General features: G+C 38.5%; 1 protein-coding gene across 1 annotated transcript in view; it reads left to right on the top strand.

The window, feature by feature from the left end:
* LOC117288895 (rotatin-like) overlaps window positions 1-16,217 on the top strand; it is a 99,897-nt gene that overhangs the window by 20,276 nt on the left and 63,404 nt on the right. The window contains exons 12-20 of the mRNA XM_033769765.1: window positions 510-619; window positions 3,150-3,279; window positions 4,786-4,914; window positions 7,541-7,657; window positions 10,096-10,247; window positions 11,325-11,496; window positions 13,436-13,535; window positions 14,867-14,973; window positions 15,470-15,581. Of these exons, the coding sequence (XP_033625656.1) occupies window positions 510-619; window positions 3,150-3,279; window positions 4,786-4,914; window positions 7,541-7,657; window positions 10,096-10,247; window positions 11,325-11,496; window positions 13,436-13,535; window positions 14,867-14,973; window positions 15,470-15,581 (1,129 nt within the window). The remainder of the gene's footprint in view (window positions 1-509; window positions 620-3,149; window positions 3,280-4,785; window positions 4,915-7,540; window positions 7,658-10,095; window positions 10,248-11,324; window positions 11,497-13,435; window positions 13,536-14,866; window positions 14,974-15,469; window positions 15,582-16,217) is intronic.

Here is a 16,217-nt window from a genome sequence, read left to right as displayed (position 1 = left end):
ACCGAGACGAAGTCAAGGTAAATTATAAAGAACCAGGCCTCGGCGGGTTTAAACCACTAGTTGAAAACCGATCAACACACTTTGATTCCCATTAATAAATACCTTTTCGGTCAAAAACAACACATTTTGGTCAAAAAGTTAAATAAATGCAAAAATTATAATTGTTTAATGATTTCTTTCAACACAACACCCCTCCAGCTAAGAAATGGTAAAGCCCTCCTCCGCCCTTCCTTGTAAGGAATGCTGTGCGCGTCGCGCGTATTGCGTGATGTGGCACAACTGTTTCAGCCGTTGCTCTCGACCAATAGGTATGAAGAAACTGTCTTATCAGCACAGGTGCAAGCTCGCGTGTCACGCCCATGTTTTAACTTTTTGAATTGGTGTTATATCAACCGTTATAACACCCCCACAGGATGCCCTCTCGACCAATCAGAATGAATGAACTGTCTTAGGTATTTATGAATATTGCTTTGAACCATAACATGTAATTCTTTATTGTTTTTACTAAGAATCCCAACATGAAGGAACTTCTTGATTTAGCTGAGGCCAGTCTAATGGGTCTTCATTATCACAAGGTTGTATCTGTGGTGGATAAATATGTGCAACTATGTTCAACCATGTAAGTCTTTCATTTTCTATTACAAAGGGTAAATAATTGAAATAACAAAATTTTTCTACTTATTTGTTTTAGAATAGACAAGATAAATGTAAGCACCATTTGTGTATGTAGGCCCTATATGATGTTATTCCATAACTGGAGTAATGCAAACATTGTTTAAATTGTATGTAGGCCCTATATGATGCTATTCCATAACTGGAGTAATGCAAAAATTGTTTAAATTATCTTCCAGCGAACTTGAATCCTCTTTGATGATTGGTCAATCACTATTAGAAATGTATTGCACTATCATATTTCGCTTACTTTGTATTGAATGAAGTATGCTCAGGGCAACTATCATATTTGCTTACTTTGTATTGAATGAAGTATGCTCAGGGCAACTATCATATTTTCTTACTTTGTATTGAATGAAGTATGCTCAGAGCAACTATCATATTTCGCTTACTTTGTATTGAATGAAGTATGCTCAGAGCAACTATCATATTTCGCTTACTTTGTATTGAATGAAGTATGCTCAGAGCAACAATCATATTTCGCTTACTTTGTATTGAATGAAGTATGCTCAGAGCAACTATCATATTTCGCTTACTTTGTATTGAATGAAGTATGCTCAGAGCAACAATCATATTTCGCTTACTTTGTATTGAATGAAGTATGCTCAGAGCAACTATCATATTTCGCTTACTTTGTATTGAATGAAGTATGCTCAGAGCAACAATCATATTTCGCTTACTTTGTATTGAATGAAATATGCTCAGAGCAACAATCATATTTGCTTACTTTGTATTGAATGAAGTATGCTCAGAGCAACTATCATATTTCGCTTACTTTGTATTGAATGAAGTATGCTCAGAGCAACTATCATATTTCGCTTACTTTGTATTGAATGAAGTATGCTCAGAGCAACTATCATATTTCGCTTACTTTGTATTGAATGAAGTATGTTCAGAGCAACTATCATATTTGCTTACTTTGTATTGAATGAAGTATGCTCAGAGCAACAATCATATTTCGCTTACTTTGTATTGAATGAAATATGCTCAGGGCAACTATCATATTTCGCTTACTTTGTATTGAATGAAGTATGTTCAGAGCAACTATCATATTTGCTTACTTTGTATTGAATGAAGTATGTTCAGAGCAACTATCATATTTGCTTACTTTGTATTGAATGAAGTATGCTCAGAGCAACTATCATATTTCGCTTACTTTGTATTGAATGAAGTATGCTCAGAGCAACAATCATATTTGCTTACTTTGTATTGAATGAAGTATGCTCAGAGCAACTATCATATTTCGCTTACTTTGTATTGAATGAAGTATGCTCAGAGCAACTATCATATTTCGCTTACTTTGTATTGAATGAAGTATGCTCAGAGCAACTATCATATTTCGCTTACTTTGTATTGAATGAAGTATGGTCAGAGCAACTATCATATTTGCTTACTTTGTATTGAATGAAGTATGCTCAGAGCAACAATCATATTTCGCTTACTTTGTATTGAATGAAATATGCTCAGGGCAACTATCATATTTCGCTTACTTTGTATTGAATGAAGTATGTTCAGAGCAACTATCATATTTGCTTACTTTGTATTGAATGAAGTATGTTCAGAGCAACTATCATATTTGCTTACTTTGTATTGAATGAAGTATGTTCAGAGCAACTATCATATTTGCTTACTTTGTATTGAATGAAGTATGCTCAGAGCAACTATCATATTTGCTTACTTTGTATTGAATGAAGTATGCTCAGAGCAACATGTGTAATTGTAAAAACAAAAATTTACCAGCACAGGAATTCCGGTATCATGGGGGAAACTTAAAGACACAGCCGTCGATTTCACAAAACTCTTCTCAACTTAAGACTAATCTTAGGACTTAGGACGAGTCCCAACCCTGCACTGTAGCATGCAGACCTTAAGATTAATCCTAAGTTAGGACGAGTTACTCGTCCTAACTCGAGATAAGACGAGTCCTAACTCTTTGTGAAATCGACGGCTGGACACTATTGGTAATTGCCAAAGACCAGTCTTCTCACTTGGTGTATCTCAACATATGCATAAAATAACAAACCTGTGAAAGTTTGAGCTCCATCGGTCATCGAATTTGCGAGATAATAATGAACGACAAAAACACCTTTGTCACCGAAGTTGTGTGCTTTCAGATGCTTGATTTCGAGACCTCAAATTCTAAACTTGAGGTCTCAAAATCAAACTCGTGGAAATTACTTCTTTCTTGAAAACTACGTCACTTCAGAGGGAGCTGTTTCTCAGCCTCTTCCTATTACTCGTTATCAAGTAAGGTTTTATACTAATAATTATTTTGAGTAATTACCAATAGTGTCCCGTGCCTTTAATGGCAAGTTTATAGATTACAGTTCTGGGTGTTTATGTCAGAAGACTGAAGTACCCATCAAATGTAACTGGTCTTAATCAACCGAAGGGTTAGGATGATAGTTCCAACGTTGACTCTACTGTTATAAAGGTTTAAAGGGAGGCTGACATATTGATATTGATCCCATTTCTAGATGCTGTTTGTCATCAGGGAATGATGAGGATCTCATAATACAGTCCAGAAAGATCCTACTTCAATTATTAGCTTATCCTGAGGAGACTATACAAACACAAACATATGCAGCATGTCTGAATATCATCAAGGTAAATACACAGTTGGGTTTAAATAATGTAAGGTTAACTTTGAAATGTGCAATGCTGGGATGTACTTGAAGTTGTTTGGTACTTGAATCCGAACTATTGCAGATAACTACCTGCAGGGGAATACATGACATTAATGGTTTGATCATGAGTCTATACTTGTCATGTGACTCTCTTATCATCCTAGTTCAAGGTACTGGACACCTTTGGTAATTGTCAAAGATCAGTCTTCTCACTTTGTGTGTCTCAACATATGCATAATAAATATAACAAACCTGTGGAAAATTGACCTCAATTGGTCCTTGAAGTTGCGAGATACATGTAATATTGATACACGAATGCGTAGAAGTTGTGTGCTTTCAGATGCCTTGAGTTTGAGACCTCAGCTGTGGTCTCAAATTCAATGCAAATACTTTGGTGAGAAATTACTTCTTTTTTAAAAAACTATGCTAACAATTATTTTGAGGAATTACCAATAGTGTCTAGTGTCTTGGACATGGTAGGCGTATTACTCTAGCTAGTCTCACTGTTACAGATTTTGTGTTTTTATTTGCTCAACAATCTGCAATTTGCTCAAATGAGAAGCTTGGCTATGTATCATTAATTATTACGTCAACTAAAATTGGATAGGTTTTCCATGCTTCATGATTTCAACAAAATCATCATATCTCCATGCATCGCATTGTACTTAATGAAAAACAGAAACAAATATAGGTATCAAAGTTTTGATGTTAAAGGGGTTTGCTTGTTTTGCCCGCACTTATGACAGATATGCCACAACACATGGCACATGATCAATGTATAGTCTATTTTGAATCAGTGTATCAAGATGCGTCCCAAGTGACTTTTTAAAATTTCACAAAATAATATGTATCTTCCACTCTAAAAGGAAAAAAATCAAACACTTTTGATCTCTGGCTGTGCTACGTGGTCATAATGGGTTGATGTGGCTGGCAGCCAGAGGCGCCCTAGTCTTGGTTCCAAGACCATTGGTGTTGCGTGATCACACACATGTATGTCTCTGGAGATCATGGTGATATCCACAGAGATATAATAAAAAGAGCGCCCACCAGCGTTCGTTCGTTACAATCGTGTACAGTTTTTGCCGTGCGTAGATCGGAACGTTGGTTGTGTGTGACCGAGCAACACCAATGGTCTTGGAACCAAGACTAGAGGCGCCCTTGAATGCCAGCTTCTCGAATACGTGTAGCCGCGTCCTTCGCAATTCAGCTCTTAGCTACGAGTAAGGATGATTAGCCCCCAAACTATTATTATAAATATCTGAAAAACGAAGTCACTTATAAACAGAAAAAACACATAAACAAGATGCTTTGACCTTTTCTATTTTCTAGAAGAGATGAATATGGCAAGGTTTTTACTGACGTGACATGAAACGCTACCAACTTTAAGCAGCCAAAATACATGATATGTTGAGGTACAATTGATGATATATTTTGCACTATATCTTTGTGTTAATGATTCAGCTGTGTGTCTTATTCTACTCTACAGGATGTTATTAATGTCAAAGAAGTTGTTAAGCCCAATGCTGATGAAATGAGACGGATTGTGTTTCTCTTTGATACACACATTCTGTATGAGATATGCTGCTTTGGATTGAAGAATAGTAACAAAGACAAGGTATGTCCTTAAACAGAGTGAGTAGAAAACCAATTGAAAGAAAACAAACTTAATTGTGTTGACTACATTTTCCAATGTTTTACTTATTTTCTACGATACAATTCTTTTAACTCTTGTGTGGTTCCAGTGGTGACTGTTTGCTTCCAGCGCTGCCTGTCAGCTGCTAAGGACTCCCAATTTGAAGGGGAAATGGAACACGCCTGCAGGTCTCTTTTGCAGGCATCCTTGAATCGTAGGTGAGATCGACCTGTTCCTCTCTTCCCAAGGGACAAATCGCCATAGAACAGGTCTTTTGGAATCCTGTCATCATCCATCCTGTGCAGTCGACCTAGCTAGCGGAGTTTCCTCTGGCTGAGCACAGCATAGACTGATTGAACACCAGTCCTCCTCAAGACTTTGAAGTTTGTGATCTTGTCCATCCAAGTGATGTTAAGGATGCGACGAAGGAAACAAAGATGAAGTGAGTTAAGTCGCCTCTCTTGTTTCGAGTAGGATGGCCAAGACTCGCTGCCATAGCAGAGTGCTGAAAATGCATGCCAAGTATACATGGACTTTCGTGTTGATAGTAAGCTTTGAGTTCCTCCATACTCTCTTGGTCAGATGTTCAACTCTGCATCAAGTGACAAGGTACTGTCGACGTTGAGCCAAGGTAACAGAACTTCTCAACAACCTCGAGGTTGTAGTTTCCTATGGAGATGGTGGGTGGTGCAGGGGTGTTTTGGCCAATCACTGTTGTTTTCTTCAGGCTTATGGTCAAATTAAACTCAACGCAAGCAAGTGAGAAGCGGTCCATGAGTGATTGGAGTTCCTGTTCAGAGTGAGCAACAAATGCCGCGTCATCAGCAAACAGCAGCATGTTAATAAGGACTTTGCGCACCTTGGTTTTTTCATGCAGACGGGCGGGCAAGGTTAAAGAGTCCACCATCAGATCTTGTGTGCAAGTGAACACTTTCATCTGCAGTCCCAAATGCATACGTCAGAAGCAGGGAAAAGAAGATCCCGAAGAGAGTTGGTGCAAGTACGCATCCCTGCTTAACTCTGCTGCGGATTTCAAAGGCTTTTTATGTTGATCCATCAAACTGAACAGAACCTTACATCCCATCATGAAATTAGTGAATGAGGCTCAGCAGCTTTGGGGGACAGCCTATAACTTCCAGGCACTTAAAGGCAGAGGACACTACTGGTAATTACTCAAAATAATTATCGTCATAAAACCATTATTGATTACGAGTAATGGGCTGAGTTGATGGTATAAAACATTGTGAGAAACAGCTCCCTCTGAAGTAACATAGTTTTTGAGAAAGAAGTAACTTTTCACGAATTTGATTTTGAGACCTCAAGTTTAGAATTAGAGGTCTCGAAATCAAGCATTAGAAAGCATACAACTTCGTGTGACAAGGGTGTATTTTTTCTTTCAATATTACAATGTATCTCGCAAACTCGACGACCGATTGAGCTCAAATTTTCACAGGTTTGTTATTTTATGCATATGTTGAGATACACCAAGTGAGAAGACTGGTCTTTGACAATTATCATTAGTGTCCATTGTCTTTAAAGAGCCCATCTCTACTGACTAGATCGAATGCCTTGGTGAGGTCAACAAAGGCTATATACAGGGGTTGTTGTTGCTCTCTGCACTTTTCCTGGAGTTGCCTCAATGAGAAGATCATCTCCACTGTAGATCTTTTAGGATGGAAGCCACATTGCTCCTCTGGGTAGATTTGATCAGCAAGAACTTGCAGCCTCTTGAGGATGACTCGTGCAAAGGATTTTTCCACAATGCTTAGCATGGAGATGCCACGATAGTTGTTGCAATCGGATCTGTCACCCTTGTTCTTGTATATTGTAACAATGTTGGAGTCCTGCATATCTTGGGGCACAGTTCCCTCATTCCAGCACTGTATGAGTAGATGGTGTAGGTGAGGAAGCAGGGTTTCCTTCCCACATTTAAGAATCTCAGCCGTCATTTCCTGGAGCCTTTCAACTTGCTAGGCTGCCAATGACTTTGCCAAGTTCTTGCTGTGTGGGCTCAGCATCCAGCTCTGCCATAGTAGGGAAAGCATGAAGGGCATCCGAAGCGGTTTATGAGACTTTGTTTTGTCTTGAATAAAGTTCCAAATAGTGGATTGATACACATGTATCAATGTGCGTTAAATAAGTGCCCTGGTAACTGGACCAATAACATCCTTAAATATTTCTTAGCTCCCTGGGGAGTATACAGCCTGTTTTGTCAACTTAGAAAATGACTGCCTGCACGCATGCCGGGTCGCGTATATAGGCCAGTGCGCACTCTAGTTCTTATATATAACCCTATGCCTTTATCACGCTGTCACCATCTTGGTCATGTTCCCTGTTTCCAATAACAGTAATGAATGCTAACATTCATTGTACATGGCAGCAGACTATTATTACGTCCAGCCTCAGTTTGGTTACAATGAGTTGGAATGGAGTAAAATCAAGATGGCCATACCGTGATAAAGGTCTATACTCTGGAGGAGATGGTACAAACATTTCCTACTAGCAAAATGTTCAAGTCTGAGAACAAGATTAATCTTTAAAAATTCAGAAAGCATTTTATACAAGACATTTAAAAAAGAAACATTTGGTTTGTTTTTGTTTGACAAAGGTGTGTAGGCATGCTGAAGAGTTATTGTTACATCTTCTACAAGGTAAACTGATTATGGGTTGCAGTATATGGCATGACTTCCTGCAGGCTTGTATTCCAGTATTGCCTCTACTTGAGGTTAGTCAAACTAAAGACAGCAAAAAAAAAGTAACTCGGCTGTTGTGAAAGCACCTATAATTTTAAAATTGTTACTCGTATTCTAAAAATGAAAATACCAGGAGACGGACAATTTAATTACTGTGATGTTAACACCTTGTTTGTAACAACCGGTCGAGTATAGTTGTTGCGGTATGTGCTTATTGGTAAAAAGTGCCCAGTTCTATTGTTGCAGTAACTCCTATTGATATTAAGATTGATCTCTCCTCTGATTCAGCAGGAAGCTAATAGCAGGAATTTTGAAAAGCGGTTCTTGTCAATAGGATTGACTACAACAATGGAAATCAGCACTTTTCACTTGTAAGCACTTACCGCGACAACAATACTCGACCGGTTGTTACAAACAAGGTGTCAAAATCACAGTAATTAAATTGTCCCTCTCCTGGTATTTTCATTTTTAGAATACAAGTAACAAGTTTAAAATTATAGGTGCTTTTACAACAGCCGAGTTACTTTTTTTGCTGTCTTTACTTATTCAATACAGTTTGTACACACAATGATAACACTCTTTAAAGACCATACCGTGCAGTTTCCGCGTCTTCACACTAAAATGGATCGGTCTATAATACGTAGACCTAGCACGATTGAAAGTGCTCCATGTTTTTTTTCTCTCTGAGGTATGTGGAGCCAAGTTAAAAATATGAGACCATTTATTTACATGGCACCATGTTTACGAGGTGCTGTGGCGCATTCTGCAGCCAATTGTACCAGAAAACACCAGGCAAACCGATTCTCTGTACAATTAGTGTACTGGGTTCTTTTACACATGGGGCTTTACTCTCATCCAAAGAAAAAAAATTTGTTAAGTGTCATGCCACAGGACACGAGTGTTAAGAACAGTTCCTCAAGCCTACAATCCAGTGGTCAGAAAAACTAGGGCTTGAGTCCAGTGTGCATGACCACTTGATAATGACACTCCGTGATAGATTGAGGAGGTGATGTGGTGGAAGCTGCTCCACACCATGCCAGAAACACCGGGTAAATCACTTCCAGTTTGCTGGGTGTTTTTATGTGTATTACACAACACAAGTGGCCTTGGGCTAGACGTCCCATCTTAAGGAAAAAGTGTCTTGCTTGATGACACGAGTGCCATGACCAGCCAAATCCACTCGACACAAACATCGACTCATAAACATTACATGAATTTGAGTTCCATGTCTAGACCATTGTTGTAGCCATGATGAGCTGTGCTGGTTGAGCCCGCCCAGGACTTTCCCAGCACTCTGAGAAAATTTCATTGTGCCATTTAGCACAGATTTCCCTTAGAATAATATACACATATTGACTGGCAATGAGGTAACTAGTGCCTGTCTATTCCCCCGAGGGACTTTGAGTGACCAGAAGAGGCAGAGGGAAATATGCCCCTCTTGTGGTCACTCACAGGCCCGAGGGGGAATAGACGTACACTGGTTACCGAATTATGCCAGTCAATATGTGTTTTATAACACAGCTCGGTCTAAAATGTGAAATAAGAACAGAAATCTGGAAAAGAATGGAAGTTTTGTAGTTGCTGTTCACGGTTCAAGTCAAGAGAGGGCGCTGTAACCGGGCACTTTTTTCAAAGACTAGTGCCCGCTCAGGAACTAGTTCGCGCAAAACACCATTTAACCTATTGCATGGCCCCACAACATGAATAGTTTGGAAACCTAGCATCATGCCTGAAACGTGCACATAAGAATTAATGGTCCAGAATTTAACATGAATAATTTTGTTTAATATGCTTGCCCTTGGTGGACTTTAGCAAAAATACCAGCATAACCCTACGCTGGACTATTTTTAGAAAGTTTATCTGATAAAGTTTATCAAAATAATTTTGTTTATTTTAAAACTTTAAAGGCAGTGGACACTATTGGTAATTGTCAAAGACTAGCCTTCACAGTTGTTGTGTCTCAACATATGCATAAAATAACAAACCTGTGAAAATTTGAGCTCAATCGGTCATCGAAGTTGCGAGATAATAATGAAAGAAAAATTACCCTTGTCACACGAATTTGTGTGCATTCAGATGGTTGATTTCGAGACCTCAAGTTCTAAGTCTGAGGTCTCGATATCAAATTTGTGGAAAATTACTTCTTTCCCGAAAACTATGGCACCTCAGAGGGAGCCGTTTCTCACGGTGTTTTATACTATCAACCTCTCCCCATTACCTGTCACCAAGAAAAGTTTTATGCCAAAAATTATTTTGAGTAGTTACCAACAGTGTCCACTGCCTTTAAGCTTGCAGGAAAAACAATTGTACAAACTTTTTATTATTCTTCCTACGTTTTGCTGCATTTGTTCACAGAGATGGGGAATTTAAGAAATTATAAAAGTAGTTATTTGAAAAGAGATAGTCTTTGAGATGCTTAGTATTATTTGGATTGACACACAATGAGTATACAATGAATGTTTGATTGTAGGGGGTATCAGACACCAAGAGCCAGCTTTCCAGGTGTATCCTGGATCTAATACAACCTTCAATCCATTGCGGTCAAGTAAGACAATCTCAAGACTTGTCTGGTCTGGAAAAACTAAGAGGATCATTAAGGCTACTGTTCTGTGCAGAGCAAAGGTATGTAGCTCAGTTAATGTTCAACGTTCCAAGCTGTCCCAAGTTCAAGAAATTTGTAAGAACCAATAGTTGAACTATTATTAACACCTCCATGAACTGTACATGTATAATAATATTGGCTGAATTGCAATCCAAAAGTACTTGTCAAAACTAAGGGAATCAATGTGTGGTGAAGAGGTTTTCATCTAATGGTTTAATCCCAATGAGGCCTGGTTCTTGATAATTTAACTGAGACGAAGTCGAGGTAATTCGTCTCGGTAAAATTATAAAGAACCATGCCTCGGCATTCTACACACTTTGATTCCCATTCATAAATACCTTTTCGGTCAAAAACATCATCACCTTTTTGGTCAAAGAGTAAAATAAATGCACAAATTATAATTGTTAAATGATTTCTTTCAACACAACACCCTCCAGCTATGAAATGGGAAAGCCCTCCGTCGCCCTCGGGTAAACAACTCCTTATAAGGGAATGCTGTGCGCGTCGCGCGTATCGCGTGATGTGGCACAACTGTTTCAGCGGTTGCTCTCGACCAATAGGAATGAAGAAACTGTATAATATGCACAGGTGCAAGCGCGCGTGTCACGCCCATGTTATAACACTTTTTACTGGTGTTATATCATCCGTTCAAACAACACCTCGTGATGCCCTCTCGACAATCAGTACAGGTGCAAGGTCATGTGTCAGGCCCATGAATTAACACTTTTTACCGGTCATAAACACAGGTTTATACACACCCATGTGACGCGCTCTCCACCAATAGGAATAGCGAAACTGTCTGAGGTATTTATGAATGTAAGTTAATTGTGCAACAACCACACAACACAATCATTGCCTATTGGAGAAAAGCTGCTGCGAACAGACTTAGCTTTTGTTCACATAATAGAAATAAGGCAAAATGTTGATATCTTTGAGAGGTTTGTTTTTATTGAAAAGATCTTTTGGTGAATTTTATTATTAAAACTGCACCCAACTGATTGTTATACATGAATATTGAGAGCACAGTAATATGTAGTGTTGTAATTGACTTAGATCAATCTATTGGGATTGTTTTCTTCTTCTTATTCTTTTCTTAGTGTACGTCTTGAAGGAGCGAAGGCTTTGATGTGGTATCTCTCTCAAGAAGCAGATAAATCAAGGAAGCTTCCATCTTTAGATATGTACACATTGAAAGATGTAGCTGACCTCCTCTTCATGGATCATCCTGTTAGTCTAGACGTGCAAGACTCGGGACCTTCAGCTTTTACCGTAGGAGACTTTATTAAATATTTAATTCTTTTAATTTGTTTGCTCCAAGATTCCAAGAAATATTTACCATGACCACCTCAGAATATTTTGAGCAACCAAACCAAGTAAAGACAAGATAGGTTCTCATAAAATGCTCCTTGCTACTTACATGTCTTTATCTCTTTCAAGAAAATGATTGTTTTTGTTCACTGTGACTCGATCCTGTCCTCAGCCGAAAGCCACAGCTTTTAATTTGGGAATCAATGTGTGGTGAAGAGGTTTTCAACTAGTGGTTTAAACCCGCGTTTAGGCCTGGACTTGATAGCTTTACCGAGGCAAGTCAAGGTAAATTATCAAGAACCAGGCCTCGGCGGTTTTAAACCACTAGTTGAAAATCGATTCAAGACACTTTGACTCCCATTCATAAAATAATACCTTTTTGGTCAAAAAACATCAACACTTTTGGTCAAAAGGTAAAATAAATGCAAAAATTATAATTGTTCAATGATTTCTTTCAACACAACACCCCTCCAGCTATGAAATGGTTAGGCCTTCGGGTAAACAACTCCTTATAAGGGAATGTTGTGCGCGTCGCGCGTATCGCGTGATGTTGCACAACTGTTTCAGCCGTTGCTCTCGACCAATAGGAATGAAGAAACTGTCTAATACGCACAGGTGCAAGCGTGCGTGTCACGCCCATGTTATAACATTTTTTACTGGTGTTATATCATCCGTTCAAACAACACCTCGTGATGCCCTCTCGACCAATCAGTATGGATAAACTGTCTTACGTATTTATGAATGGACTATGGCATGCTGAGTTTAGACTCACTCCCAAGCTGAGGAAAGTGGGAAACAATCAAGGATGCCTACTGGCCTCTAATCATGGTTTGTTTTACGCAAAAGTAGAAAGGACAGGAATTAGGTGTTTTACAAGGTAGATTTGCAGCATGAATTCCATTACCTTTTATCCCTGTGGATGCATGGTGTCTGACCTAATGAATTGTCTGAGTGTATAATGCCAATACTCATGTTGCACTCTGACCACACAGAATGTTCAAGGCATGTTATTACGTTATCGCAGCACACAAGATGTCTTTTTTAAAACAAGTCCTTCATTCATGTCTCCTTGAATAATTTGTACATACTAAAGCTGTCATTAGCATCCATTCATAAATACCTCAGACAGTTTCTCTACTCCTATTGGTGGAGAGCGCGTCACGTGGGTGTGCATAAACCTTTTGTTAATGACCGGTAAAAAGTGTTAATTCATAAGCGTGACACGCGACCTTGCACCTGTTCTTATACAACAGTTTCTTCATTCCTATTGGTCAAGTGCAACGGCTGAAACAGTTGTGCCACATCACGCGATATGCGCGACGCCCACAGCATTCCCTTATAAGGAGTTGTTTACGCGAGGGCAGCGGAGGGCTCAACCATTTCATAGCTGGAGGGGTGTTGTGTTTAAAGAAATCATTTAACAATTATAATTTGTGCATTTATTTTACTTTTTGACCAAAAAGGGATGATGTTTTTGACCGAAAAGGTATTATGAATGGGAGTCAAAGTGTGGTGAATCAGTTTTCAACTAGTGGTTTAAACCCGCCGAGGCCTGGTGCTTTATAATTTACCTCGACTTTGTCTCGGTAAAATTATCAAGAACCAGGCCTTGTTTGGATTAAACTACTTGTTGAAAACCTCTTCACCACACATTGATTCCCTTATTGTAGATTGCACAAAATGTGGTCCTTTCGTGTTTCTAAAACCAAGAGGAGTGTTTTTGATGACAAATTGCCATCCTTTGTATTGTGTAAAATTGTAAAGACAACAATAAACATTCTATAGAAAATACAGTGCTGCAAATTTGGTGAAAGTAATGATTATAATATTGTATGCAGGTGGATTTTCATTTTGTTGTTGCTGCATCTTATGTTTCTACTATCTTGTCGTTTGATTTTAGATTGAGGGCCTTCTTCAAGTCTTTGGTATTTTTACCGCTGTTAACAGTGAGGATGATCTGAGAAAATCAGCACTGGAGCAGATAGCTATCATCGTTCAAGGTTAACACTTACTGTGCATTCTTTAAGATTTGTGTATGAAAAAAAAACCCCAGGAAATATTAGTTCTAACACTCATCGGTGTTTATGAGTAAAACCAAAATCAATATTCTTTTTAACCGGACGCAAATTTTCATCTATTAAATCAATTGAGATTGATCAAACATTGTTTGAAACTGTAGTTATTTATGTATTTTACTCGAGTTAAGGATAAATACTGACTGATAAACTGCTGCAAACAGAGATTCAAGTTGTGGCTATAGTTGATGTACATGGTGGCATTGTTGGCGTGTGCGTTAAGTGCTCGCCTCTCACCAAGGTGACCTCGGTTTTATTCCCGGGCCGCCGGGGCCATATGTGAGTTGAGTTGTGCATTGGTTCTCTGCTGTGCCACAAGGATTTTCCAGAACATCCGGTTTTCCTCCCTCGGGAAAAATCAACCACTTTCGATCTTGGCTGTGCTCCGTGGTCATAATGGGTTGATGTGGCTGGCAGATGAATGCACCCTTGCATGCCTGCTTCTCGAACACGTAGTAGCCGCGTTCTTCACAATTCAGCTGTAGCTGCGAGTAAGGACGATTAGCCCCCCCATATTATTATGTGTGTATAAATAGAGCAGTGTTTGCTTAACACTCACAGTAGTATTTATAAAGTATTTTGAGAATCATTTTGATTCCAAGTAATGTTGTTTTGGAAAAAATATATCAGTTTTTATCCCCAACAATTTGAATTTTAGAAAAATTTCCAAGATTGTGTCTTCCAATTTTTTCCCTGGGTGGACTTAAACGCTCCAGGTTTCCGGCAATATATGTATCTTAAAAACGCTAAATTTTCCTTTTCAAAAGATAGTACTATCTTTTGAAATGAAAATTGCACATGTTAGTTATATAGGATTAAAACAAATGAATGGTTCAAAAAACCAAAGAGTTCCGCATTTACTTTAGACTATGCAAGTGTCATGCAAATTCAGACAGTCTAGGGAACATTAGGTTCCCACGTACATTGCTTTAAGGTGTTCAGAAAAATAAAAATAAAAGTTTGTTTTAACAGACCACAATGACTGAATACACATTTGCAGCCTATTAACCTACATGTATATCCATTCAAAACATCATGGTAGTCATGGTGTTCTTGGTAGTCAACTGTAGAAGGTCATGTGATGTAACCTCTAATCCAGTGCCTACTCGAATCAAAACACAAACTGTTATTCCTAAAATAAATATAATTTTTATATTCCTGTCAAAAATTATTTTAATCTGTTATAAAAAAGAAGACAGTGTGCTAATGATTTAATTGGTACATGTAATTTGTGTTCTTGTTTGTATGTATTGCAGATGTGAGTGTCCATAAAGCCTTCTTGTCTCAAGGTGGTTTGGAGAAGGTGATAGAATGCATACAGCAAGTTACAAGTGTATCTATGGATAGCTTCAAGCAGAATAAGGTATACATCATATTATACGTTATGTGCATTCTCGCATATGTACATTATCATTCAGAATGTCATTAATAATTGTTGATAGTCTCTTTTGGATGTTGAATGATTAACACATTTCTAGAGCAAGTGACGTGTGTAGAAGACATGCCTAGGTTAAATCAAACTTTTCAGTGTCAGTAGGTACATAGGTCAACGCAACTTTGTTAGAAGTTAATTTTTATCTTTCATTCTATGCACTATGATGAGCAGCATTTGTTTATGATGGATAAAACTTGCTTAGTGCCCAAGTCGAGTGGTTTCCTCAATTCATTTACATGGTGCTAAGGATTAGGTCTTATATCTCAAAACTTCGCCCCACTCCTGGCAGAAATACCACGGGGCGCTTTGTATCCTTTGGCAAAAGGCGCGTTATAAATACGATTATTATTATTATTGTTATTATTATTATATAATATAAATCTTATATCAATATGCATTGTCTTTGATGTGGTTGCATTGGTAGTTGCTGTTGATTCCAGCATGTATGTGTATCTTGCGTCACATCCTACATGCTAATGTATCATTAAGACATCGGTTAGCGCATCAAGATAGTATCTACTTGCTCCTGCTTAGAGGTGAGTCTTAAACTAAAGAGGTAACTAGAGGTAATATGAAGCAGATTCTATTGCCGTTCTTAACCTACATTCATAATTACCTCAGACAGTTTCGCTATTCCTATTGGTGGAGAGCGCGTCACGTGGGGTGTTTAAACCGTTGATAATGACCAGTGTTTGTAACCGGTTGTCCGCGCTGGTCTTGATGCAAGACGTTTCTTGTTACGGGCGATGCAGGCGCTGTTGGCCGCGCTGTGTGTGAAAGGAAAACCAGCGAAAATGCACCAAGACTATACGCGCATGCGCACGAACGGAACTGGAAAACACACACGTACGGACATCGTACATGTACATGTAACGTATACTGAACATACCATAGAGGTGGAAACAAAGCTCAAGCACTCAGAAACGGATAAGTTTTACAGACCTCGTTGGGATTAAACCACTAGTTGAAAACCTCTTCATCACACATTGATTCCTTTAGTAACTAGCCTCGTTGGGATTGTTAGGTTGCCCTTCATCAGGCTGCATCATGGTGTTTTCAATGTAGTTCAATCATATATATTTAGTTTTTCTCAATCTTTGATGTTACTGACTCTGTTGTTTTTTGCTGTTTAACACTTGGTCTACAATTCCAATGCTGGGAGTGCACAATAA

Source organism: Asterias rubens, chromosome 4 (assembly GCF_902459465.1).
Source record: "Asterias rubens chromosome 4, eAstRub1.3, whole genome shotgun sequence".
NCBI classification, from domain to species: Eukaryota; Metazoa; Echinodermata; class Asteroidea; order Forcipulatida; family Asteriidae; genus Asterias; species Asterias rubens.
Note: the sequence above shows the minus strand (reverse complement) of the source record. Positions and strands in the feature narration are given on the sequence as shown.